The 26,514-nt window shown below is 44.2% G+C and overlaps 1 protein-coding gene across 3 annotated transcripts in view; it reads left to right on the top strand.

Moving 5' to 3' along the window:
* Positions 1–26,514, top strand: part of LOC138962329 (centrosomal protein 43-like) — a 43,884-nt gene that overhangs the window by 5,412 nt on the left and 11,958 nt on the right. Inside the window, exons 6-12 of one of the 3 annotated variants that reach the window (XM_070334104.1) lie at positions 507–563; positions 1,118–1,188; positions 1,526–1,587; positions 15,341–15,477; positions 16,041–16,261; positions 19,435–19,473; positions 22,799–22,915. In XM_070334104.1, the coding sequence (XP_070190205.1) occupies positions 507–563; positions 1,118–1,188; positions 1,526–1,587; positions 15,341–15,477; positions 16,041–16,261; positions 19,435–19,473; positions 22,799–22,915 (704 nt within the window). The remainder of the gene's footprint in view (positions 1–506; positions 564–1,117; positions 1,189–1,525; positions 1,588–15,340; positions 15,478–16,040; positions 16,262–19,434; positions 19,474–22,798; positions 22,916–26,514) is intronic. The other 2 variants (XM_070334105.1, XM_070334106.1) reach the window with 2 other exon arrangements.

Raw genomic sequence — 26,514 nt, forward strand, 5'->3', positions numbered from 1 at the left:
TGATACTCTGTCAGAATTTTTCTCAGCTAATATTTTGTTTTGTGTCTCTTACTGCTTTCATTTCTTGGACAAAAGGAAAACATGCAATCTAACATCAATCCAGCATACCCAAAGGTATTTGCTGGAAGTCATAGTGATTGTGGGTGTGTTTTGAGTTTTGCAGCTGTGATGTAAATAAAACTTGTTGTGAACTCAAAAGCATGCTTTTTTGAGTGATTTAATTTGTATTGTGAACCCTTGAACTAGGTAGTTCGGAAACTCCAAAAGGAAAGCATAGATTCCAGTTAATTTATTGACTCAAAATCTTTTCTGTGTAACATTGTTTCATCTTGTTTATGAGGAGTCTCTCATTTAAATTCTTTCTCCTTAACTTTACTACTGAGCAATGATTCCTTTTACGTTTTCATAAATCTTCTGTTGTTCTGTAGTCAAGGATCGTGTTAATGTTGAAGCAAGCTTTTGGCAAAGGTTAACTATTCAATCAGTGGTTTGTCTTTTTTCACCAGGATCTGACTGAAAATCAAATAGAGGATGCGAGAAAGAAATTTGATGAGTATGACAGGGTAAGTGGTTGCAGAGTGCTTTTTTTCTGAAGGTTGCATTGTAGAACACTTTAAATCGTCAAATTGTATGTGAAGATTATAGTCAAATTGTATATGTATGTGTGTATGTATGAGAGAGAGAGAGAGAGAGAGAGAGAGAGAGAGAGAGAGAGAGAGAGAGAGAGAGAGAGAGAGAGAGAGAGAGAGAGAGAGAGAGAGAGAGAGAGAGAGAGAGAGAGAGAGAGAGAGAGAGAGAGAGAGAGAGAGAGAGAGAGAGAGAGAGAGAGAGAGAGAGAGAGAGAGAGAGAGAGAGAGAGAGAGAGAGAGAGAGGGGGGGGGGGACAACAGTAAGTTAACATGGGCCTCAAGACTGTCCTTTTATTGTGTAATTTGTGATTTTTGCATGGCTTTCATGAATGAAGGGAGGTAGAAATGAAAAAGAAATGCTTAAAGAGAGAGAAGGGTCAAAATGTCAAATAACTGTATTGGATGAACCAGAAATGTACAATGTGTGTTTAAATTCCTAAACTTGTGAATGATTTCAATTGAATGTCAGCTTAATCTTTTGTCCTCAGGATGGTAGTGGTGCCATTGACAAGGATGAGCTGAGAGAACTGTTCCTGGACATGTTCCCATCTTTTAACAAGTTGGTATCTTTCTTGGGAGCATGATTTTTGTTACGATTGAGAATATAATAATAATTCTCTCTTTATTTATATAGCGCCTTATCCGAAGTTCAAAGCGCTTTTATGCGCTGTGTTTGGAGATGATAGGGTATACAGTTTTGAAGGGGGGGGGGGGGGGGGGGGGGGGGGGGAGGTGCATGTGAAATTCCTAAAATAGATGTATATAATAATGCTAGTGTGTGCCATTCAGCTCATGAATTTAATATGTGTTCGTTCCTTGTTGCTCTATCTTGGACAAATATATATGCAGTCTTTTTTTCAGCTTCTAATAAACTTTTCTGCTGTCTTATTTTTCAGAAATATGCTGGAGAGGTATGTGAATGATGAGTTCAGAGCAGTGGACAGAGACTTCAGTAGCAGTGAGTATCATGACTAACTATTCGTTGTAACTTTGGATAAATGTGTATTAGCGTCCTCCAAGAAAAACATTGGTTTTAATATCATGTAAAATTGGATAGATATGAGACCCTTTGTACTCGCTTTTTTAATTGTCCTGGGTACTTGTTAAGAGCTATAGTGTTTCTTTTCCCTAATCTTTCTAGCGAAAGGAAATAATGGTCAACTTCTGAAAAATAGGTACTTTTGTGCTGATGTAAACGTTCCAATGTTTTAACCTTGTTTTTTGATTACTTGTGCAAGTTTGTGATTGCCAGGTCTGCTTCATCAGCTTCTTTAGCACAAAACCTATTGAGTAGAAGTGTTTTAACAAGTCGCGTAAGGCGAAAATACAACATTTAGTCAAGTAGCTGTCGAACTCACAGAATGAAACTGAACGCAATGCAACGCAGCAAGACCGTATACTCGTAGCATCGTCAGTCCACCGCTCATGGCAAAGGCAGTGAAATTGACAAGAAGAGCGGGGTAGTAGTTGCGCTGAGAAGGATAGCACGCTTTTCTGTACCTCTCTTCGTTTTAACTTTCTGAGCGTGTTTTCAATCCAAACATATATCTATATGTTTTTGGAATCAGGAACCGACAAGGAATAAGATGAAAGTGTTTTTAAATTGATTTCGAAAATTTAATTTTGATAATAATTTTTATATTTTTAATTTTCAGAGCTTGTTTTTAATCCAAATATAACATATTTATATGTTTTTGGAATGAGAAAATGATGGAGAATAAGATGAACGTAAATTTGGATCGTTTTATAAAAAAAAATTTTTTTTTTACAATTTTCAGATTTTTAATGACCAAAGTCATTAATTAATTTTTAAGCCACCAAGCTGAAATGCAATACCGAAGTCCGGGCTTCGTCGAAGATTACTTGACCAAAATTTCAACCAATTTGGTTGAAAAATGAGAGCGTGACAGTGCCGCCTCAACTTTCACGAAAAGCCGGATATGACGTCATCAAAGACATTTATCAAAAAAATGAAAAAAACGTCTGAGGATATCATACCCAGGAACTCTCATGTCAAATTTCATAAAGATTGGTCCAGTAGTTTAGTCTGAATCGCTCTACACACACACACACAGACAGACAGACACACATACACCACGACCCTTGTCTCGATTCCCCCCTCTATGTTAAAACATTTAGTCAAAACTTGACTAAATGTAAAAATGGGCTTAGTGGTTGCAAAATATAGGGTGTTAAGGATACCACTATAGGAGGCATCAGCAGTACAGGCTGGAGGGTACATTAGCAGAGTTCAGGCCAGGCATTGGTCATCTATTATGGATGCATCGAAGTTTGAAATGATCAATCATTTTGACTTGGAATTGGGCAGGCATCCCCTTGAGTATTGAATGTCCCAAGTCAAAAGTTGAATAGATTGCCCCACTGATATTAGAGAATGGCCAATTGATATTATCAATATTTAGCAGATTCTGGACTAACTCCTGTGGTTGTAGCATACAGAGAGGACAAGCACGGGTAACCTGCTGAGAGGATGTGGGAATTCACATCTCTTTTTACACCCCCGGTATAGGGGTGTGTATAGGTTTCGGTCGATGTGTTTGTTTGTTTGTTTGTGTGTTTGTGTTCGCATATAGATCTCAAGAATGAACGGACCGATCGTCACCAAACTTGGTGAACAGGTTCTATACATTCCTGAGACGGTCCTTACAAAAATTGGGACCAGTCAAACACACGGTTAGGGAGTTATTGGTGGATTAAGATTCTACAAGGACTTATAGAGAAACATATTCATGGTCAAAGGGAAATAACCTTCTCAGTTGGTGGCAGTGAGAATGGGTGCAGTGAGAATGGTTATTTCCCTTTGACCAATGGGGGTGTTTTTCCTACCTCGAAGGAATTTCTTTTTCTGTATGAATTTGTTTTTCTTTGTCTGTTCATGTCTCTGTCTGAAAAAATGATCCAGACCTGTTTACCTTCCGCTTTTGGCGGAAGAATCTTCCAAATTTCAAAACTTTCTTCCGTTCTTCCGTCTTTGAAACATTTCTTCCGCTGAAAACATCGATAATCTTCTGCATTCCAAACGGTCTAAACCAGTATGCATCATTCCCATACTGGGTTAGGAGCAACAGGGGAGACAACTACCGGGCACTATTTTGCACTGAAGAACGGGAAAGGAACGCCACGTGGCTACGCAAAATGTCTGCGAGAAAACGTGGCAGCAGTGCTCGCGAGCAAGAAACCGAAACGGATGAAGATTCTCCTCAAGAAAAAAACGAAACTATCACGAAAAAGAAGAAGCTGTATTTGCAAAAATATCGGCCATAGTACCACAAGCTATTTCCGTGTATTGTGCCCTCAAATCAAGGGGAGAAGTACGCCTTCTGCACTCACTGCCAGGGTTCGTACAGAGTCCTTGAACCCTGGAAAACTCCTTGAAAATTGGAAAACCTTTTCCAGGCCTTGAAAAGTGCTTGAAAATAGAGTTTTGTTAAATAGTCATTGAAAAGTACTTGATTTTTCCAAATTGTTGCCTATACATTTCGTCAGCAGCTTGTCTTATTTAAAAAAAAAATGCAACCCCTTTTTTTTTGTCAAATACCGTACACACATTTTGGGAGAATAAAAGATCGAGTGAAAACGAAAGCAGACGAACTAACTATTACTAGTCACCCGTAGTTGCTTCCCTTCCCGGAAGTTGGCAAGGGAAACAACTACGGAATGACTAATAGTTTGAAGGTAAGCTTGGTGCTTTGCATTAATTTGGGGAAAATCATGTCCTTGAAAAGCATTTATTTGGTCCTGGAAATGTCCTTGAAAACTCATTGAATTGTATCAGCTCTGCCCTGCAGGAACCCTGCACTGCGGTTCAGACTTCAAAATCATTGGGGTAAAAAAATCAAGGGTCTGCCAAACCCGGCAAATGCAGTAGGCAGCCCAGAGATCCCTAAGTACCAAGATGGGGCATGCGCTTCAACGCTACAAAATGCTACGTCATGACTCTAGCACGGAAAACCCCTTCCTCCTACCTCTATTCCCTAGACAGCACCATCCTCAAGAGTGTACCCACGAACCCCTACCTTGGCATTCAGTTCTCGAACGACCTGAAGTGGTCCACCCACATCAACTACATCACTAAGAAAGCTAACAGCACCCTCGGATTCCTCCGCCGCAACCTGCGCCACTGCCCATCAAACTGCAGGCACAACGCCTACCTTGCCCTCATCCGCCCTCTTCTTGAGTATGGTGCCACCATCTGGGACCCATACCTTAAGCAGGACGTCGAGAGATTGGAGCGCATACAGCGGAACGCATCCCGCTTCATCTCTGGTGACTACAGAACCACGACTCCTGGCTTCGTCACTGGGCTCCTACACAAGCTCCAACTACCAACCCTCCAGGAACGTCGCGAACACCTGCGTCTAACCTCCTTCTACAAAGTGGCTGAGGGGCTGGTGCCGGCAATCCCGCCTGACAAGTTCCTGGCCCCTCAAAAACCAGGACGCCTCATTCGACCACGTCAATCTACCAGAGACTTTAGCACCTCGAATCCAGTAGACAACTACATCAGGAACAATAGCAGATGCTTCACTGTGCCACGCTGTAACACTGAGCAATATAGACATTCGTTTTTTCCAAAGACAGTAGTGGCCTGGAACCAATTAGATGAAGAAACTGTAACCTCGGCATCGACCGAGAGCTTCAAGTCGGCGCTGGCAGTAGCCAGACGACGATAAAGAACTAGCTGCGCACCCCCCACTCCGCTGCAACAATGCCAGACATCTGGATGACTTGTTCTACAAGTGCAGCGTAACAGACAGATACAGATACAGATACCTCTCCCAAAGATGGTACTTTTCAGCAAGATTTACAGTTTCAAGCTGTTAGGACAACTTCTTTTGAAAGTGTGATTTTGTAGAGGTTATTTGGGGAAACTGAAAGGTAGCCTCGTCAGGCGACAACTATTCAAACCCATATCCTCATCATTTTGTTTCTCGATTGAGAATAATCATTTATAGATGACTATTATTCATTTCCCTTGTTGGGGTGTAGTTGTATGTACTGGTGGTTGATTATCCAGATATCCTCTCAATGATTGAGGCTTACATGATGCTCTGTGATTATGAATTTCACTGTTCCTTTAACGGGTTTATTCCGTAGTTTTATGTGTACTAATGGTACAGGTAGATGTGGGGAGTGATGTAGTTGTTTGTTCAACCCATCTCATTATTTTGTTTCTCCTCAGAAAAGTAATCATTCATGTATGATTTGTAGTGTACCTCACAAGATCTGAGGGTTATGATCACAGTAGCTTTGATAGTAGAGGCTGAGGCTGAGCGTTCCCACTGAAGGTGAGCGTATTGTAGAGATCGGTAGTCAAGGCTGTTTTGCCCGTCGGTGATGAGACAATCGTTTATATTGCCCTGGATTGCCCTGCGCAAAACAGATTGTTATGTTTTGTTACAATATTTGACTGCGACAAATTTTCTTCTGCATCTGTGCTGGATTCTTCTGTTTTTTACTGAGTGATCTTCTGTCAAGGTAAAATGAGGGTAAACAGGTCTGAATTGATCTGGCAGCAGAAGGGATTACAGAGAGGGAGTGGGCTATAGGTTCCCTTTACTTCCATCACAATCACACTTTATTCATTAAAGTGTTTCCATTGTGTGTGTTTGTCCTTATTTATAGGAGATTATTTCACAATCACAGCTAGAGGTATTTATCACTTTTATCCTCTGTGAAAGTCATAGCTTAGTGAGTTTGTGCAGCATGCAGAAGTTGTATGTGTGGCCTTGGTTTTCTGCATGGTTACAAAATCAGAATAGCAGTGTCATATTGTGTCTGGAGATTGTGTATACATGTGTCATGCTGAATGTGAAGTATACATGGTCACCTGTAAATCAGTCTTTTGTGTCTATGCTTCTTGTGTCAAAAGAAAGGAACGTGTCAGTGGGAGGGGGGGAGGGGGGAGGTCATTCATTTGATTTTAATTTACTCTAATTGAAGCATGTGTCAAATAGTCAATATAACACTTACCTCGACAGTACTATTCTTGCACTATTCTTGCACATTATCTATTATAGGCCGAAAAAATTGGACAAAACGCTGAGTGGGTACAATTATCTCCCATAACCATGCGCCACCGTGGATCCCAAGCACTGTCCGAGTGCTTCCCCCTTACAGGATGTAGGTGGCGCGTCCTCTTTCTTTTTTCGCGCGTGACAGTAGGCTGTGTTTCTGCTGCGCTCCCGGATTATTTTGGATTCTAGAGTCTTCTTTTCTGTGTGGACTACCACCTGTTGGATTTTTGTGTGTTATTCCACTTCTGGCTTGAGGCTACGTTGTTTTTCTTCCAACTTGTGCCTCCGTTGTTGTGTGGCGGACTCGGCGTGCCTACCGTCCTACTTCGTGGTGACCGGTCGTCTGCTTCTCGTTTCGCCTCATTCACTTGAGTATTGACCTAATTTTCCTTGAATTTTGTTAATTCTCGATTTTTTAAGGGTACGTACAGGGCGAGGTAGGATGTCTCGTCCTGTTTTGGGCTCTGGTTCTACGGAACCAGAGTCTGCCGGGGGCAACCCTTCTCCGAGCGCCCAGCGTCATGTTTTGCGCACGGAGAGGCGGACCTTTCGGCGCTCCGACTCTCCCTCCCCAAACGCTTTGCGTTTGCGGCGAGGGAGGGCGGAGAAAGCCTGTTTGAGCAAGCTCAATGCGAGCTTGCTCAAACAGGCTGGGCTTGAACCTGGGACTTCGGGCGGGGCTGCGCCGTCGAAGGATCGGGGAAGGTCGAGGGGAAAGAAAAAGCGTCTTTCTCCTTCTCCTTCCGTGGAACAGGCTTCCCCCCCTTCGACGCCGTTGTCCGGCCCTCAGTCTCAGGCTTCAGCTCCTCCCGGTTTCAAGCCTGGGGGGAAGGTTTCCTTCTCCTCCCTGGCTCGAATCCGGGGGCGAGTCGATTCCCAACCCTCTTTGGGGGTTGGTGAATCTGATGTAGGGGCTACGGGAGAGACTCAGGTTTCGACTTCTTTCTTTTCCGGTGCCTCTCCTGTGCCCTCCTCGGTTTCCACCGCTGTGGAAGCCAGGAGGGACACGGGTCCTCCTCTGAACTCCCTCGCTGGGTCGTCTACTGCTGTTTCGACAGTAGTCTCGGACTCATGGGGGGGGGAGATCGGAGGAGATGACGGGGTCTATGAATTCCCTCCCCGCTGGGGTTGGGATGCGAATTGACCCCGTTCAGGGCGGTCCTGTGGGGGCAGGGGTTTCAGGCTTCGTGCCTACGACCACTGCTACTACGGTTCCCTCTGACGTCCGTGTGACTGGTGGCTGTCCCTCTATGAAACGCTCCGGCCGACTAGTTACTGGACGTGGAGGTGTTCGACAGAACGTGGTACTTCTGTCGAATGGTCAGGGCGACGGGAACATTGTTTCTGTTGCTCAGACCGACACCTCCGACCGGACCGTCTTGACCCCACGCCATTCCTTAGCGTCTGGTGTTCGGGTGACGGATGGTCCGGACCAAGGGTCCGGAACGTTCCAGGCTTACGGGTCGGGATCGAACCGGACCCACGGGTCCCGACTGGACTTGACCTCCGGGTTTGGTCCGGACGGGACCCATGGTACGGGACCGTACCGGACCTTAGGGTCCGGTGCGGGACAGTACCTCTGGCCCTTGCCGGACCCCCGGACCTACGGGTCCGGATGGTACGGTACGGGACCACCCGACCACCTCTGTCGGTCTGGGTGGTCTGGCACCGAACCGGAACACACCGGACCTACGGGTCCGGATGGTACGGTACCGGACCAGTGGTCCGGTCGGTCTGGCACCGAACCGGAACACACCGGACCACCGGACCTACGGGTCCGGATGGTACGGTGTTTCCACGTCCGGACCGAACCACCCGAACACTTTTGTGGGTACGGATGGTTCTGTGCCGAACGGGACCTCCGGATGGTACGGGACCGGACCGGACCACCGGAACACCGGACCACCCGACCGGACCGGATCGGCACCCCCGACCGGACCGGACCATTTCTTTTCTGATCAGACCCGATGGGTCCCTGTTCAGTCTATAAATGGCGGGGGTTCGTTGGCTGGACTGACCCAACAGTCGCAGGGTTTTTGTTTTTCTCTCCCTTCGGCTGCTGGAGACGTTTCGTCTTTGGGGCAGGGGTCTTCGCGGCCTCTTGCTTCAGTGGGCGTTTCGTCACAGCCTACTTCATCACTTTCGGCTCCTCCCCCTCAAGCTTCCTACACTCCTGCTGTTGAGGAGTTGTCGGGAAGTGAAGAGGAGAGTGAGTCGGAGGACGATGGGGAGGAGGATCAGGGTCGCCCTGAGGTTAACACTGATCCTCTACCCTTGCCGGTTTCTGATGGAACTTCCGAAGCTATGCTTCGTACTTTCCAACAGTACATGACAGACATCACGCGGCGTCTTGACGCCACGGATGCCTCTCTTAAGCGTCTGTCGTCTAGTGTTCCCAACCCTTCGGTTGACACACAGGACGTGGACCGGGAGTCTGAGGACGAGAGGCAGGAGGCTCTCCCTCGCACAGCTAGAAGGACGTTTGAACAGTTTCAGGACGTCCTTCCCTCCGACGCCCTCTCGTCCTTGGAGTCCGCTTCGGCCCGGGCGCGGGAGGCACACGCCGCGTCTGCCGGTGGCTCGTTTTATGCACGATCCGGCCGCCGGCAATTCGCGTTCCACCCTAGTCTTAGTGCCACGGTGGAAGCGGCAGCACATCGCCTGAGGAGTACAGATTCACGTGCAAACGCGACCTATGTTCCTCGGGAGGACGCGGATTCAGTGCCGTGCTTTCCTTCGGGAGGCGCACCTCCACTGTTTCCTCGTGTCCAATCTGTTTCGTCCCTCCCTTTTCCCTTTGACTCTCGAACTCTCCCTTTCCAGACTTCGAGTATTCAGGGTGGGGCTGACGGTGATGTGTTCGTTGGGGAGGTGCCTTCGGTCAAGAAGGTGGAACTGAGCTCTGCTTTGTTCCACAATCTTGAGGCCACCGTTTCTTCCATTGTCGAGGCCCAATCACAGGCCTTGACATGGATGACCACGCTGTCCACACTGTTGGACCCTCCCGATCGGGCAGAGTCCGATTCCACTCGGGTCCTTGACACGGTTCGAGTGGATCGGGCTTTGCATGCTGTGCGATCGTGCGTGACGACTGCGGCAGAATTGGCCATTGGAACACGGGTCCACTTGTTGGCCCTGTTCCGTGATCATTTTCTGGCTACTTCTTTAGTGCCTCCGGATATGAGGAAGAGTCTGAGGAACACGTTTCCTCAGCCTTCTTCCCTCTTTCATCCGGGCACTGTCCGTTCTGTGGTGGAGTCCACACGCCAGAGGAACACTGATTCTCTGATGGTTGGCCTCGCTGCTTCGGCGACGTCGGCGGGGAGTAAGAGAAGTGCTACAGTCACCTCCAGCTCCCAGCCTCAGAAGAAGAAGAAGAAGAAGCCAGTTTCACTGCCTCCTTCTTCCTCCTCTCAGGCGCCTGTCGCGTTCCCCCCTGCGGCCCCGGCTTCTCGTGCTCCCAAGCGCAAGAAGAAGGGTGCTCAGACAGGTAAGGGTAAGCAGCACCACCAGGGGGGTGGTCGCAAGCCTGCGCCTGCCCGCCAGCAGAATTTTCAGTGAGTCCCGGCCCTACGTTGACGCCCCCTCAAGTTGCCCCTCTTTCGTCCGTCGGTTCCCTTTTTCGGGCCCGCGACATGTGGGGCAGACTGGTCTCCAACCAGTTTATCTTGAGGGTGGTGGGGTCGGGGTTTTCTCTACCGCTGTCGTCACAACCTCCATTGTCCGCTCTACCATTGACGTTCCCCCCTCCTCGAGACCCTGCCAGATGGCAGGCTCTTCAAGACGAGGTGAACTCGTTGGTCGAGAAGAAGGCTGTCTACCCCCTTTCTCAGCCTTCTCCGGGGTTCTACTCCCGCCTGTTCACCGTCCCCAAAAAGGACGGCAGGTTCAGGCCGGTGTTGGACCTCTCCACCTTGAACTTGTACCTTCGCAGGTGCAAGTTCAAGATGGAAACCCCTTCGTCGGTCCGGTTGGCCATCCGGCCAAACGATTGGGCCACGTCTGTGGACCTCCAGGATGCTTACTTCCACATCCTGGTGGCCCCGGGGTACCGACATCTGCTCCGGTTTGTTTGGGAGGGCACAGTGTTCGAGTTTCGGGCCCTCCCATTCGGCCTGTCCTTGGCCCCGCTGATTTTCACAAAGGTGGTCAAGGAGCTGGCGGCGTTGGTCAGAGCTCAGGGTGTGCGTCTGCGTCAATATCTGGACGATTGGCTCACCCTGGCCCAGTCTCGCGATCAATGCCTCAAACACACCCGGCAGGTCCTGGACCGGACCCATGCCTTGGGGTTCCAGATACAGTGGCACAAGTCGGACCTCGTGCCAGCCCAGCAGTTTTGCTACTTGGGGATGGCGTTCGACACAGTGCTTTACACTGTGTCTCCCTCCCCGGACAGGATCCTCTCCCTGAGGCGAAAGATCCTCTCCATTCAGGCTTGCCGCGCTGTTCCTCACAGACGGCTGGCGGAACTGTTGGGTTCCATGGAGTCTGTCGCTCTGCTGCTGCCCCTTGCAAGGCTACACAAACGTCCCCTGCAACGGGCAGTAGCAGATCGGACTTCCAGGCCTCTCGATTACACCGAGTTGGTCCAGATCGGGCCTTGGTTTCACGAGGCTGTAGTCCAATGGCTGGACCCGATCTGGCTCAACTCTGCGGTGCCTATCCAACCGAGACGGCCGTCTCTCTTCCTGTACACCGACGCTTCTACGCGGGGTTGGGGGGCCCACCTGGACCTGCACGAGGCCCAGGGGGTCTGGACCCAGGAGGAGTCCCTCCTACACATCAACTTTCTAGAGTTGGAGGCGGTTCGTCGGGCTCTGCTGGAGTTTCGCCTCCTGATTCGGGATCAGGATGTGTTGGTCCACGGGGACAACACCACATCCCTAGCTTACCTTCGCCACCAGGGGGGCACCAATTCTCGGTCCCTCTCCCTGTTAGCGGAGGAGATTCTGCTCTGGTGCCAGACCAATCAGGTCCGGATGTCAGTCCAATTCGTTCCGGGGAAACTGAACGCCCTGGCCGACATTCTCAGTCGGGGCGATCAGGTTCTCCCCACAGAATGGACCATCGCTCACAACGTTCTACAGCGTCTGTGGGCAAGGTGGGACCGTCCTCTGATCGATCTGTTCGCAACTCGATTCAGCGCTCGGCTTCCCAGGTACGTCAGCCCCTTTCGAGACACGAATGCGTTCCACGTGGACGCATTCACTCTCTCGTGGAGGCTCCTCGATGCTTACGCCTATCCCCCGACATCTCTGATTCCGAGGGTACTGGCAAAGTATCTGCAGGAACGGCCAAGACTGATTTTGGTCGCGCCTTACTGGCCAACAGCTCCGTGGTTTCCAGATCTTCGCGGTCTCACCCACGTAGACCCTCTACCTCTGAATCTGGACGGGGGAAGTCTGCTCCAGCCTCGATCAGGCCTCCCTCATCCACGTCCAGAGAGTCTGTGCTTGACCGCATGGCTCTTGTGCGCTCCAAACTGCTTGCACTAGGATTGCACAAGAGTTCAGTAGAGTTTTCCTTGAACGCTAAGAGGCGATCAACTAATCAGCTCTACGACTTACGCTGGAGAGCTTGGGCCTCCTTCGCCTTGTCCAAGGGGATAAAGCCGCTTTATCCCTCAACACAGGACTTGGCCAACTTCCTGGTGGAAGTGTATCAAAAGAAGAGTCTTTCTTCTAAGACTCTTCTTGGATACAAATCTGCCATCACTTCCACGATTGCGGCTGCTACTGGTCGCAGACCTGAACACTTGATCAGTTCCTCCCTCATCGCTAATGTCCTTTCGGGTATTAGCAATGCAGCGGTGTCTAAACCTCGGGTTTCATTTCCCAAGTGGGATGTTTTCCTGGTTCTCAAACTCCTGCGTAGCAAGGAGTTTGAACCCCTGGCAGGCATTAGTATCAAGTTACTGACTTTTAAGACTGTGTTCCTCATCGCTTTAGCCACTTGCCGTAGACTCAGTGGTATTCAAGCTTTGAGTGGCCTGGAATTTGACATTGAGTTCACCACACATCAGGTGACGTTGGCTTTCCTACCAGACTTTCGAGCCAAGAATCAGAATGCCTCGGAGTTGTCCAAACCAGTAGTCATTCAAGCCTTGGCTCCCACTCTTGAACATGATGACCCTGATCGCTTCCTCTGCCCAGTACGTGCCCTTAGAGTGTACCTGGATAGAACACGTAGCTTTCGGTCTTCTAAGCGGTCACTGTTTGTCTCGCTTAATCCGAAGTACCAATCGGATATTTCTAGACAAACTTTAGCTCGTTGGCTGACCTTGCTTATCAAACAGGCTTATGTTCATGCTCAAGTGGATGTGGTCCCTGACATCAGGGCACACGAGATTCGGGCTATCGGCTCCTCGTTGGCGCACGTGCGGGGTGCCTCGCTCCAAAGCATAATGGCGGTCGCGTTCTGGAAGACTCCAGCCACGTTTATTAACCACTATATGCGAGACTTTTCCAGTCTCAGGCTTGACCTGAGTCGTATGGCATTGCCAAAGCAGTGGTTGCCAGCATGGTCACGTCAGTCTAAGGTATTTTTCTTGGGTATATTTTCTTTTACGGTAGTACTGTTCGAAAATTGCCTGGGTATCTTAATCCTTGGATTTAAGTGATTTTGATTAAGGAGTTTAATACTCTACATATCACCCTCACACCACTCTGGTATTCTGTGCAAGAATAGTACTGTCGAGGTAAGTGTTATATTGACTGTAAGGCTTCTTTTTAAGCCTACTGTCTATATGATACTTACCGAGACAGTACTATTAGAGTTTCCCTCCCGCCTCCCCTCTTGATATGTTATGGGCTTTTTGAGGGTCTGCAGCTCATAAAGAAAGAGGACGCGCCACCTACATCCTGTAAGGGGGAAGCACTCGGACAGTGCTTGGGATCCACGGTGGCGCATGGTTATGGGAGATAATTGTACCCACTCAGCGTTTTGTCCAATTTTTTCGGCCTATAATAGATAATGTGCAAGAATAGTGCAAGAATAGTACTGTCTCGGTAAGTATCATATAGACAGTAGGCTTAAAAAGAAGCCTTACATTTTGTAAAAAGTCAATGGGATAATGGTCTTTGTTGGCTCACGTAAGTGTAGCCTATGCGATGCTAACTTTTGTCTGTCTGTGCGTGCGTGCGTGCGTGCGTATGTATGTATGTCTGTGGTAGAAACTTTAACATTTGAAGACGTCACAACATTTGAAGACGTCACATTATGACGTAAGAGGGTTAGACGTCACGCGAAGGAATTACTGAAAGTCTCGGTCATTGTTATTTTGCCGAGCGGGCCGAGACTATTTTTTTCTTCGAAATCGGCCATTCAGATCTAGATCCAGTGTCTCGCTTTCTTGCACAGTGTCACGTATGTTTACTGTGTGTGTGTGTGTGTATGTGTGACGGAGTGATTGAGTTTGTGTTACTGTTTGTCGATTTCTTACGTGAGCCTTGAAGGCTTCGCCTCTTGTTTTGTTCTTACAATTGTACACAGTTTTCTGCACTGTCTTCTTAAGTTACCGTATTATTAAGTAAGTTAAATAGGTTTGAGGCTGTGAGTGGACTAAACAATGATGTATGAGCATGATACTTTGAAAGTTTGTATTTCAAAGTATACTATCCTACAGTGAAAATGCAGTTTGACCCATGCACTCCATTGGAAGACATATTGTTTCTGATGCCTGTTGCTTGTGCAGCTACTTTCGCTCAACAAGAATTATCCCAAAGCATCCTCCATTCTTAAGCGCATGGTTTTGAAGTAATAAAGCTAACAATAAACATATAGAGTTGGCATGAGGTCTCATTTAAAACCTCCTTCATCTTGTATTTTCCCTGAAGAGTTCATTATTAAAATTCCGACTTAAGAACTGAAGAAAGAGGACAAAAGCTGGAGCTTAAGTTCGGGAAAAAAGTAGCACAAGGACCTTGTGATGCATGTAACATTGTGCATGAATTTGCATGTCTTTCTCTGTGAATCTCACTGTCAAACTAGCCAAGAAATTACTGCAAAAAATCAACAATGTTATGTAAAGGATCGAGAACATAGAATAAACATGTTTGATGTACATGTGTACCACCAGGTTTGCAGATAATGCGATTAAAAAAAACCTAGTACCATCTCTTGTCACAGAATAAGATTGAAGACTCCTACACATTAATTCCCTTATTGCAAAAGTCTGCATGCATAGACAGGTAAATAATGTGAAGGTAGTGCATTTCTGTTTAGTTGAAACCTAGGAAAAATGAATGTGTGGAACAAAACAATTAACACGCCACATTTATTTGACGCGTGCACAAATCTCTGCATCTGGCAGCATAATTCAGAAACTATGTGTAAAGAAGGATACAAATAATCATAATGATGATAATCATCACAAGCATAATGATGGTACATATAATAGTAATAATATAATGTTATTAAAGATAAGTCACCATACTTCAGTGTTTCTCAGTGAAAGCTATTGGTTCAATGTGCTAATGTTTCAAGGAGATAATTATTCACTGTAGCTGCTGTCATGTCCTTTTGTGTGTCATACATAGTTGTATTATTTTATGTACTTGTATCTTACTTGTAACATGTTCATATTTCACTTGTAACCTGTTCATATTTCACTTGTAACCTGTTAACAAGTTGTTGATTAGTTCAAGACTTACAACTCTATCCTTTCCCTTGCAGGTATAGACTTTGATGAGTTCCTTGGCATGTACAAGCGGCTGTTTCTGCAGTGTCGTTCAGTTGTTTCTGGGGATGTGGAAAGCATCCTCTCCCCTTCCCATCGGAAACAGGATATGTCCTCAAACTCATCAGCCAAGGTAAGGACCAGAGCATTTTTCAACAATCTAGCAAGACTGGCAATGATGGGGATGTTTCTTTACATCCTGGACATTCTCTAAACCTATTAGAGACATCGACTGGAAATGAACTAAAAAAAATAATAATAATTAAAAAAATGTGAAGTGAACGAAGGAGGACAATGTTGATGGGAGCTGGGAATATGCTTTATTATGTTGGCAAGTCTTTGGGAATGGCACTTATTTTTAATGAGGTTAATTTGTCCTTTGTGGTTTTTGTTTTGTGCCGCTGATGTCTGTTAAAACCAGAAGATACAATAATGAAGGTGAAAGCTTGAAAATAGTGGTCATTCATGAAGGCATCTCTGAACAAGTGTATATATGGTGCATACCAAAGGGACATTCATGGGTTTTTCACTCAATCTTTGTTTATTCTGATGCAGAAGAAGAAGATATACTTTTTAGCAGTATGAATAGGACTGATGAAGGGCAGTATTTGACTGATTTTATGGTTTTTTAATGAATCTGATGAATAGTTCAAAATGAACAATTGAACTTAATTTGTATCTCTGATTTTCCTGTAGACTGGTGGGCCATCCCTCAACTCGGTAGAAGCCAAAAACCAGAAAAACTTGGAGAAGAGCGCCCCTCCTTTGCCCAGCACACCGCCTCCTGTCAGTAAAAACAACCGCAACAGTAGCAGCAGCAATCCCTTAGACGACCTACTGGGTGGTGGTGATGATGATGACTCCTTCTTTGACGATCTGCCTGTATCTGGCGGTGGTTTGCACTCCTTCGGCAATAGGTAGATGTTTTTTCTCTAATTTTTGGTGTTGAAGAAAAGAATTGACATTGTGCAACTGTTCGATGGTAGTTTGTACCATAGTTTGTGCATGGTTGTTGGTATGGTTCGTAATTTGTGGTTTTGTGCCAGGCAGTTGCTTAACCTTTGCCGTGCTTCCTGGGTTCACCTGTACCCAGAGACACACTAAAATCATTGTAACTCTGGAACCATTAAAGGTATCGTTTTGAAATTTTAAGTATCTCTCACACACCTAATTTGCTCTCTGTCTGCAAATTTTTAGTGTGTACATGACAAAACATCAGAATTAATTGATTATGATAATTTACATAAACACTACCGATGGCGCGGGTTCACACATACCCATACTTTTAAAGAGTAGTAGTGATTGTAACTATCCCTCTGCCGACGGCGCGGGTTCTGCTACACCCATAATTACCAAAGCGGCGGAACAGTGTCTGTCTGCCTGTTTGTCTCCAAGAGACTGTCTGTCTCTCTGTTTGTCTGTCCGTATCTCTCTGTCTGTATGTCTGTTGTCAGTTGCTCTGTCTGTCTGTCTGTCTGTCTATCCGTCTATCTGACTGTCTGTCTATCTGATTGTCTGTCTGTCTCTCTCTCTCTGTCTGTCTCTCTCTCTGTCTGTCTCTCTGTCTGTCTCTCTCTCTCTGTCTCTCTCTCTGTCTCTCTTAGTCTCTCTCTCTGTCTCTCTTTCTTAGTCTCTCTCTCTCTTTCTTAGTCTCTCTCTCTCTCTTTCTTAGTCTCTTTCTCTCTTAGTCTCTCTCTCTCTCTTTCTTAGTCTCTCGCTCTCTCTCTTTCTTAGTCTCTCTCTCTTTCTTAGTCTCTCTCTCTCTTTCTTAGTCTCTCTCTCTTTCTTAGTCTCTCTCTCTCTCTCTTAGTCTCTCTCTCTCTTTCTTAGTCTCTCTCTCTCTCTTAGTCTCTCTCTCTTTCTTAGTCTCTCTTTCTCTCTCTCTTTCTTAGTCTCTCTCTCTCTCTCTTTCTTAGTCTCTCTCTCTCTTTTTTAGTCTCTCTCTCTCTCTCTTTCTTAGTCTCTCTCTCTCTCTTTCTTAGTCTCTCTCTCTCTTTCTTAGTCTCTCTCTCTCTCTCTCTAGCTCTTTCTTAGTCTCTCTCTCTCTCTTTCTTAGTCTCTCTCTCTCTCTTTCTTAGTCTCTCTCTCTCTCTCTCTCTCTCTTTCTTAGTCTCTCTCTCTCTTTCTTAGTCTCTCTCTCTCTCTCTTTCTTAGTCTCTCTCTCTCTTTCTTAGTCTCTCTCTCTCTCTCTTTCTTAGTCTCTCTCTCTCTCTTTCTTAGTCTCTCTCTCTCTCTTTCTTAGTCTCTCTCTCTCTTTCTTAGTCTCTCTCTCTCTCTCTTAGTCTCTCTCTCTTTCTTAGTCTCTCTCTCTCTCTCTCTCTCTTAGTCTCTCTCTCTTTCTTAGTCTCTCTTTCTCTCTCTTAGTCTCTCTCTCTCTCTTTCTTAGTCTCTCTCTCTCTTTTTTAGTCTCTCTCTCTCTCTTTCTTAGTCTCTCTCTCTCTCTCTCTCTTTATTAGTCTCTCTCTCTCTCTCTCTCTTAGTCTCTCTCTCTCTTTCTTAGTCTCTCTCTCTCTCTCTCTTAGTCTCTCTCTCTTTCTTAGTCTCTCTTTCTCTCTCTTAGTCTCTCTCTCTTTCTTAGTCTCTCTCTCTCTTTTTTAGTCTCTCTCTCTCTCTCTCTTTCTTAGTCTCTCTCTCTCTTTCTTCGTCTCTCTCTCTCTCTTTCTTAGTCTCTCTCTCTCTCTTTCTTAGTCTCTCTCTCTCTCTTTCTTAGTCTCTCTCTCTCTCTTTCTTTGTCTCTCTCTCTCTCTTTCTTAGTCTCTCTCTCTTTCTTAGTCTCCCTCTCTCTCTTTCTTAGTCTCTCTCTCTCTCTCTTTCTTAGTCTCTCTCTCTCTCTTTCTTAGTCTCTCTCTCTCTCTTTCTTAGTCTCTCTCTCTCTTTCTTAGTCTCTCTCTCTTTCTTAGTCTCTCTCTCTCTTTATTTGTCTCTCTCTCTCTCTTTATTTGTCTCTCTCTCTCTATCTTTCTTAGTCTCTCTCTCTCTCTTTCTTAGTATCTCTCTCTCTCTCTCTCTTTCTTAGTCTCTCTCTCTCTCTTTCTTAGTCTCTCTCTCTTTCTTAGTCTCTCTCTCTCTTTCTTAGTCTCTCTCTCTTTCTTAGTCTCTCTCTCTCTCTTTCTTAGTCTCTCTCTCTTTCTTAGTCTCTCTCTCTCTCTCTTTCTTAGTCTCCCTCTCTCTTTCTTAGTCTCTCTTTCTCTCTTTCTTAGTCTCTCACTCTCTTTCTTAGACTCTCTCTCTCTCTCTTTCTTAGTCTCTCTCTCTCTCTCTTTCTTAGTCTCTCTCTCTTTCTTAGTCTCTCTCTCTCTCTTTCTTAGTCTCTCTCTCTCTCTCTTTCTTAGTCTCTCTCTCTCTCTCTCTCTCTCTCTCTCTCTCTCTTTCTTAGTCTCTCAGTCTCTCTCAGTCTCTCCCTCCCCCTCTCCCTCCCCTGCAAGAGGTCGGTGAAGGGAGAAACTCGATGCAACCACTGAAGTAGCGCTGTGGGTTTCCCTGAACCCACCCCGTCGTTAGAGAAATAAACGATAAAAACCCTCTTTCAAATGTATGGGTTCAGACAAACCCGCATCGTCGTTAGAGGAATAAACGGTAAAAACCCTCTTTCAAATGTATGGGTTCAGACAAACCCGCATCGTCGTTAGAGGAATAAACGGTAAAAACCCTCTTTCAAATGTATGGGTTCAGACAAACCCGCATCGTCGTTAGAGGAATAAACGGTAAAAACCCTCTTTCAAATGTATGGGTTCAGACAAACCCGCATCGTCGGGAGTGTGTAGTCAAAAGCGGCATCCGGCAAAGGTTAACTTTTATGCTTGCGTTTATAAATCTTACTGGATAGAAACAACCAACCGTTTCCTTGTTGTGTTTTTTTGCCCCTCCGTTTGTGCATGTGTTTAACTGCTGTGCATACATGTAACACGTTGTTTAACTAAATCAGTTACAACAGCTACAAAAACAGCAGCCTGAGTGTTTTCAAAAGAGACAATTTCACCAGAAAATACTGTGATGCATGACTGATATATTTTCATTATGGTTACATACTTCCTTGATGATAGTTTTATCGATTGTTTCATTAAAAAGTTTCCTTATAATATTTGAACAGCGGCAGTAGCAGTTCTCCCACACCTTTCCACAAGTCCAGGTGTCAAGTTATCCGCACAAAAGATCATATCAGTTATCACGTGTCGCACAAAGCCAAATCACTACTTCTATATCTGAAAGTGTATTTTATACACTGTATCTGGCAGCACTCTCTTGTTTCGCACTGTTCATCTCAATCCCTTGCCGGCTTTTCTGGGTGTACCTTGCTGTCTGACTTCCGTGCAAGTATGGGTTGCAACACATGATGGTGGCATTTGTAACTGCATGTTATACTAATAACTATAGGGATCAGAACAATTCCAGAGAGCTGTATTTTCATAAATGGACAACTGTGTAAGTGTGGTTCTGTGCACAGTAACAATTTTTCCTAAATTACCTTACCGTTTCATTTTTGATTCTGGATTTTGAAACATTATCAGGGTATCAGTTTGGAAAAGTTTTCCTGGAATGTGCTTGACTCATTATAAAAACAACAACCAATAAAAACAACTACAAATCAAGAAACTGCATGCTAGAGGAGTTGGAGTTCCCCTCATATATATTAAACATATCCATGTTAATCTGAACCCTTTGTGAAGACTGACATTGCTTGATGTAAAAATTGAGTCTTTCTCGTTTGAAGTTCAATAACAAACAACTGCTAGTGAGTACGTTACTCAAGATTGTATCTTTGTCCCCGAGTACGCTAGTACAAGGGTCCAGCAGACTTTAATTGTGTGTCTGTGTGTGTGTCTCGACTTAACAGCTTATTGCTGGGAAACTACTGGGCGCAGTTCGTTCAAAAGTTGATACACTAACTTGATAATAGGTCCGATTGATCGTATTAAAACTTCATAATGTTACCTGGGACCTAAATGCGAAATAAACCACAAAAAAACGACTTGGCGGTGGGAGGAATTCGCGGTGCAACAGCCAGCCAGGCAGTCTGATAGAACGGTGCAAGGTCTCGGCAAACCAAGACTATGCCATACTCGTAGCAAAGCCGCCGAATGGTACCGTAAACCAAGAATAGTGACGTAAGAAAATAGAATGTCGTCTTTTGATTTGGAACGTGACGTGTTTTAGAATGGAGATGTGGTAGTGTGTGTGTGTGTGTGTGTGTGTGTGTGTGTGTGTGTGTGTGTGAGTCTGTGAGAGAGAGAGAGAGAGGGAGAGAGAGAAGGAGTGAGGGAGAGAGAGAGAGTGTGTGTGTGTGTGTGTGTGTGAATGTCTGAAGAGTACTCGGGTCCAGCGCGAGCGTTTTTTATCACTTTATTCTGGAAAGATGTTTTTTTTATATGTTTGCCCTGTGTAGCTGCTCTTATAGTTGTAAAATCAGGCATACATGAGTAGTAATTGAGGGAGGGTGGGAAGTGTTTCTGGCTTATTTCTGGATGATCAGAATCCTTTGCTTGTTCCTGAAATATTGAAGAAGAAAAAAACCCACAGCACAATGTACACTTCCATTATATGTCCATACCTGCATGTGTACATGCACTTGCACTGTTGTAATTAACTACAGTAATTGATTTTGTCATGTAAAGCATTGTATAAATGTGCTCGATGTAACAAGATACTGTAAATGCTGTATGCTTACCTGTACGGGTGACACCTTATTCTGTATACAAATCCTGTTAGTCTTATACTTTGTGTCATATAATCCTTGCATGAATCGCACAACCACAAACAATTCCTTTTCAGGATTTCTTTCCTGTCTACTTTTTATCCTTTTAAAATGTTGCTCTACACAGTACTTGCAAGGCTCTGTCTATGAAGAGATTCTTCTGGAAATGTAGCTGCATTCTTTGCCGTATTATTTCAGTAATCTGATTTTTCGGATATGAACTAATGAAGAGAACCTTGATAAAAGTTAGCATGGACGGTTTTTGTTTTGGCAGTAAAAGGACAGAGAGAAAAAATCTAGGAGCAAAATCCTTCATTGTAGAATACTGTTCATGTTTTTTCTTTCTCTCTCTCTCTAGCATTGCAAGCAGAACTTACTTTAATGTTAGAGGATTAAGACAGTTAAAGTTTTTTGCCTGACAAACAGCATGGGAATTTCATTTTTATAGCCTTATATTTATCGCACACACAAAGTTTTTAAAGAAATGATAAGTCCATATCATTGAATGAACATTCTGAAAGATCATAATGAAATACATACAATTTCTAAGCATTCTGTTCTAAACATTTACACTGGGAAGATTTGTACCTCTATCTCATTACATACTGCACCACACTCTCTTGTCAAATCAAAGTTTAACATTGCATGCTAGATAATCATCTTGCTGTTGAAACATACAGTATGTGTTCTGTAAGGATATACTATCTACATGTATTACTTTTAATTTGTGAAATTTAAAAAGACTTCAACTGATCCTGTTTGAAAGTGTTTCTCCGAGTTTGAGTTTAACGTTTGCAAAGAGTATTAAGTGTACATACCTGTGCGAGTTCATTTTGTTTTTAGTTGAAAGCAATGTAGAAATTTGTGCTATCATATTTATTTATTTATTATTTATTTATGTAGTTATTTATTTACTTATTTTAGGAGATTAGGAGTTTTTTGTTTTATGATGCATCTTTGTCACAAAGTGGCTACTGCAAATCAAAAGAACTCAACAGTTGAGCGGGACAAAACCTTTGCTGATAGAATAGGAGATGAGCATTCTAGAAATTTAGGTTCTAGAAATTTAGGTTCAGAATTGCTGTTAGTGTTAATACGTCTCCTGCGAGATTTGTACAGGAAAATGTATGTGACCATTAATTCGCATAGCCAAAGTTAGGTTTCCAGTTAGAACTGGTTCTGTTTGGCACACTTGTAAAATGATCTCTCACACAATCTGGCATATAAAAAACAGAAGTTTGCTTTGTTTTGTACAGAGTTTTCAAATTATAATTTTACAGTGAAAGGGTGTTGAGGAGGAAGTGGATAAATTTATAGATTTCAGTGCATTCATGTGATTTGAAGTGTTGAAAGTAAAGTTTTAGGGTTCTGTTCTTGAAAGATTATTTATGAGGACGAAACTTTTACATGATTTGATTCAAAGGAAAAATGTAAACAAAATATTTCCCAACATGTATTATTTTTAACAGTTCTCATGTGTCTTAATCAACAGGAGTGTACAGATTATGTAACCAGAACCAACAATATTTTTCTGATTTGGGGTTGTTCGAAAATGTAAACTATTAGTCATGGCTGTCGTATGTTCTATCAAATGATTTCTTTGCATACGCCTTGGCTTTGCGGAGTATTAATTGTCTAAAATAAAACAGTTTAATGATGAGCAGTTATATCTTGACTTTGCTTGGTATGATCTCAACAAGTTTTTAGATTTTTAATCAAGTTGTTTTAAATAACATTTTAGTAATGTGCAATTCCTTTTCAGCCCTAGTCAAAGGGAAAGGGCACCTAGCCCACAAAGGGCACCTAGCCTGCAAAGGGCACCTAGCCCTAACTCCAAGAACCGTCCTTCTCAGATACCAGTTTTTGCATCGCTGCGGAGGTAACTCTTGCACTGCCTGCCGAGAAAGTTTCTGTTTTTGGAAATGAAGCATTACTGTTAGACGTCTGACCACTAGTGTTTGCAGGTTGCAGTTTAACAACAAGAGTGGAAGCAATTGATGTGTTTTCAGAGTGGGTGCATTTTGATAATTCCCAATTTTTGCTTTATTTCTTAGTTTGTTTTGTATGCAGTGTTAGCTTGATCTGGTTTTTTGTTTATTTTTCCAGATTGTGTCTGTTTAATCCAATATGTTGTGGTCATTTCACAGATACAGTTAATAATGAATGCTTAGACAGCATGTCTAACTTTATAAGTTACAGCCTGGCTCTGAATGACTTGAGCACCTGTCTTTCCGTGAATTTGAAGTTTGCTGTTCAATCTTTTCCAAATGGAAATTATTTTTTGTTATTTTGTTCATGGCACTTCTCTTGGGCGTTTTGGGGTTTGGTCATTGCTCTGTACGTGTAACAAAAAAAAATCCGATTTTTAAGATCTCGATCAGCAAAGTTGTGTTTATTCTAGGAGCACTGATGTGAAGTTTGTCTCCAACAACCCCCTCTCCCCCTTCATCCAGATCCTGCACTTGTATCCGTACAGTTGAAGTTCTGTGGAACTTTTTTTAGCTTTCCAAAAGTTCAATTTACAGCCACTTTTTAGTACTTTCAAATAGGAAACAAAAAGTTAGAAGAAGAAGAGGCATGCTGGATGTGGATAGATTTTTCCTGCATGTTAACTTCTGGTTTAATTCTGGAAGATTTTGAATCAGTTCACAGCATGGGATTATTAGTAACCATCTGACATGCCCAGTTCATGAAGTTCACCCCGTATATTACTTTAAAAAGAAAAAGAAAAAAAGAGCTTACTAACAAGATCTCTGCTGTTTATAGTTACAAAAAAAGAAGAAAAGACTAGCTTGTATGAGAGAACTATTGATAAGAAAAGTGACATTTTAACACAAAGAAATGGATGGTGACAGTGGAAAGAAGTATGGTAAATTGAAGCATGTTTGAAGGCACCGATGTAGGAAGTATGTGTTCTCTGTGTTTACATTGTTGCTAGCATCCTTTTTTTGTTAGAAGGAAAAATTATTAAAATAAGCAAGAATGTTTTTTATCTGTCTGTGCCTGACACTCTGCCTGACACTCTGGACTATGCAGATAGATGGACAGCGACACACAAAAACATACACAAAGTACCTAGCAAAACTAATTTACGTGAAAAAAAGAAATTAGATAAGAACTGAACAAAGTTGCTCAGGCAAGAGAATCCATCAGAGTTTGAACACCTGTTGTGTGTCATATTGCTGTGTTTTGTGCAGTGTTGTACTAATCAATTGCCCAGCCATGTGCTCAGTTTATTGTGTTTGAAATGAAAATATTTGATGGAGCAGGTGATTCCATCGTATAAAAACATTAACAGTTTGTGTCTTAGACTACTCTCTTGAATATTTAGGGATCCTGGTTTGTGCTGAATCCAAGTTTATGTGAACTAATCATGAGAGTGCGAGTGGACTTGTTGTGATAATAATTGATACTGACACAGTGATTTCGTTTGCATTCTGAAGGATCTGTAAGGACACCCCCCGCGGGTTAGGGGGAAGAATTTACCCGATGCTCCCCAGCATGTCGTAAGAGGCGACTAACGGATTCTGTTTCTTCTTTTACCCTTGTTAAGTGTTTCTTGTATAGAATATAGTCAATGTTTGTAAAGATTTTAGTCAAGCAGTATGTAAGAAATTTTAAGTCCTTTGTACTGGAAACTTGCATTCTCCCAGTAAGGTCATATATTGTACTACGTTGCAAGCCCCTGGAGCAATTTTTTGATTAGTGCTTTTGTGAACAAGAAACAATTAACAAGTGGCTCTATCCCATCTCCCCCCTTTCCCCGTCGCGATATAACCTTCGTGGTTGAAAACGACGTTAAACACCAAATAAAGAAAGAAAGAAAGTGCGCTAACCGTGCAACTGCAGAATCAGTGATTTTACAGGAGCCTCAAAAAACGCATTGTCGACGGCTGCAACGTCATCCCACATTTGACATGAACTTGTTTCTTATGCTTTACCTATGTGTAAACATGTGATATAATAAAAAAAAAATGCAAACTATCTAAAATGTTCGTACTATTTCAGTTACACGCTTGACGACAGAAAATCTGACTGAAGTTACACGGGTAGAGAGAGAGCTAACCGTGTAAGTGGCACATATATGTCAAGAGAGAGAGAGCCTAACCGTGTAAGTGGCACTCCTAACGAACTCTCATGCACATACACGGTTAGCGTGTCCGAGAAAACAGGATTTCCAGTAAATGCGTTTACAACATGTGACAAATTAGAGCATTTTCATTGGTCGCAGACACAAGATATTTATAGAAGACATGTGTGAAGTCTGTGATTAGGGTTTGAGATGAAAAAACATTTTTGTCATATTTTGTCAGTTACACGGTTAGCGCACGACAGCGACGATATTAAATTACATATTATTACCCAACTCACATATAGCAATTAACTCTAGTTCAGTGCTGGTAACGCTGTACGCGTTCCCCTTGGTAACAAGGGAGACCACCCTAAAAAAGAGTGATCCATCCCATAATATCAGACCGATGTCCGGTCCAACATCCGTATGCGTGCGCATACGCCGCCATTTGTATCATTCTCTCTCAGCGGTTCAACTGGGAAGGACGCTCCTGATGTACGCTCCTGCTGTCTTCAGCATTTTGCCATAGTCTTTGGCTTTGGCATCTCCCCTTGGTCGTCGCCTAACTTTTCACCTTTACCTACGCTGTGTGGTGAGATCTTTCCGTTTTGTTATAACTTTAGCGACGTTTTTCGTCGCTCGTTTTGTACTTGTGAAATTTTTCTGAAATTGTTTTTCTTTGAAATTTTTCGTGAGTTCTTTCGCTATGGCGGAGGCTGCGCTTGTTGATAGCGCTAAAAGGAAGCCTAGTTCGAGGCAGGTACCTGACGATACGCCTCCAAAACGAAGCTCGAGGAGAGAGAAGGGCGCAGGAAAATCCGCGTCTGTTTCTTCTGATTCAACTTCTGTTAAATCTCCCGTGTTAGCAGACGTCAGTTTAACTTCCGGTCAGGCTTGTTTACGTTCTGGCAAGAGTGGTTCGGGCAAAGCTTCTTCTGCTTCTGCTTCTGCTTCAACTTCAGATGGCTGCCCTGGGTTAGCGCCAGCTGAAGTTGCGTCTTTATTGTTGACTTTGAGCGCTCAAGTTTCGACATTAGCGTCGGAATTATCTTCCACTCGGGAGGAATTACGTGCGCTTCCGTCGGGTGTTTCTGATGTTCTCTCCTTAGCACAGTTACGGCAGTCTCCTGCAGTTCCGGCTTCGACTTCCGCTAAGCCTTCGGCGACTGTGACTCGGGCGGATGTCCATGCTTCGCAGGATGGGAGTACCAAGTTGGTGTCTCTTCTGAATGTGACACCAGTACAAGGTATGTCTACACCGCTTGCCGGTGTGCGAGCTCAGGGGGCTCTCTCTGGCGTTGGATGTCGTGAGAGTTCTTATGAGCAGCGAAAGGACGAACGCCTCCGTACGTCTCTTTATGAGAATATCGGGGACCGTTTTAGTCCTCTTCCGCCCGGGGGGCAGG

Source organism: Littorina saxatilis, linkage group LG3 (assembly GCF_037325665.1).
Source record: "Littorina saxatilis isolate snail1 linkage group LG3, US_GU_Lsax_2.0, whole genome shotgun sequence".
In the NCBI taxonomy this organism is placed as follows: domain Eukaryota; kingdom Metazoa; phylum Mollusca; class Gastropoda; order Littorinimorpha; family Littorinidae; genus Littorina; species Littorina saxatilis.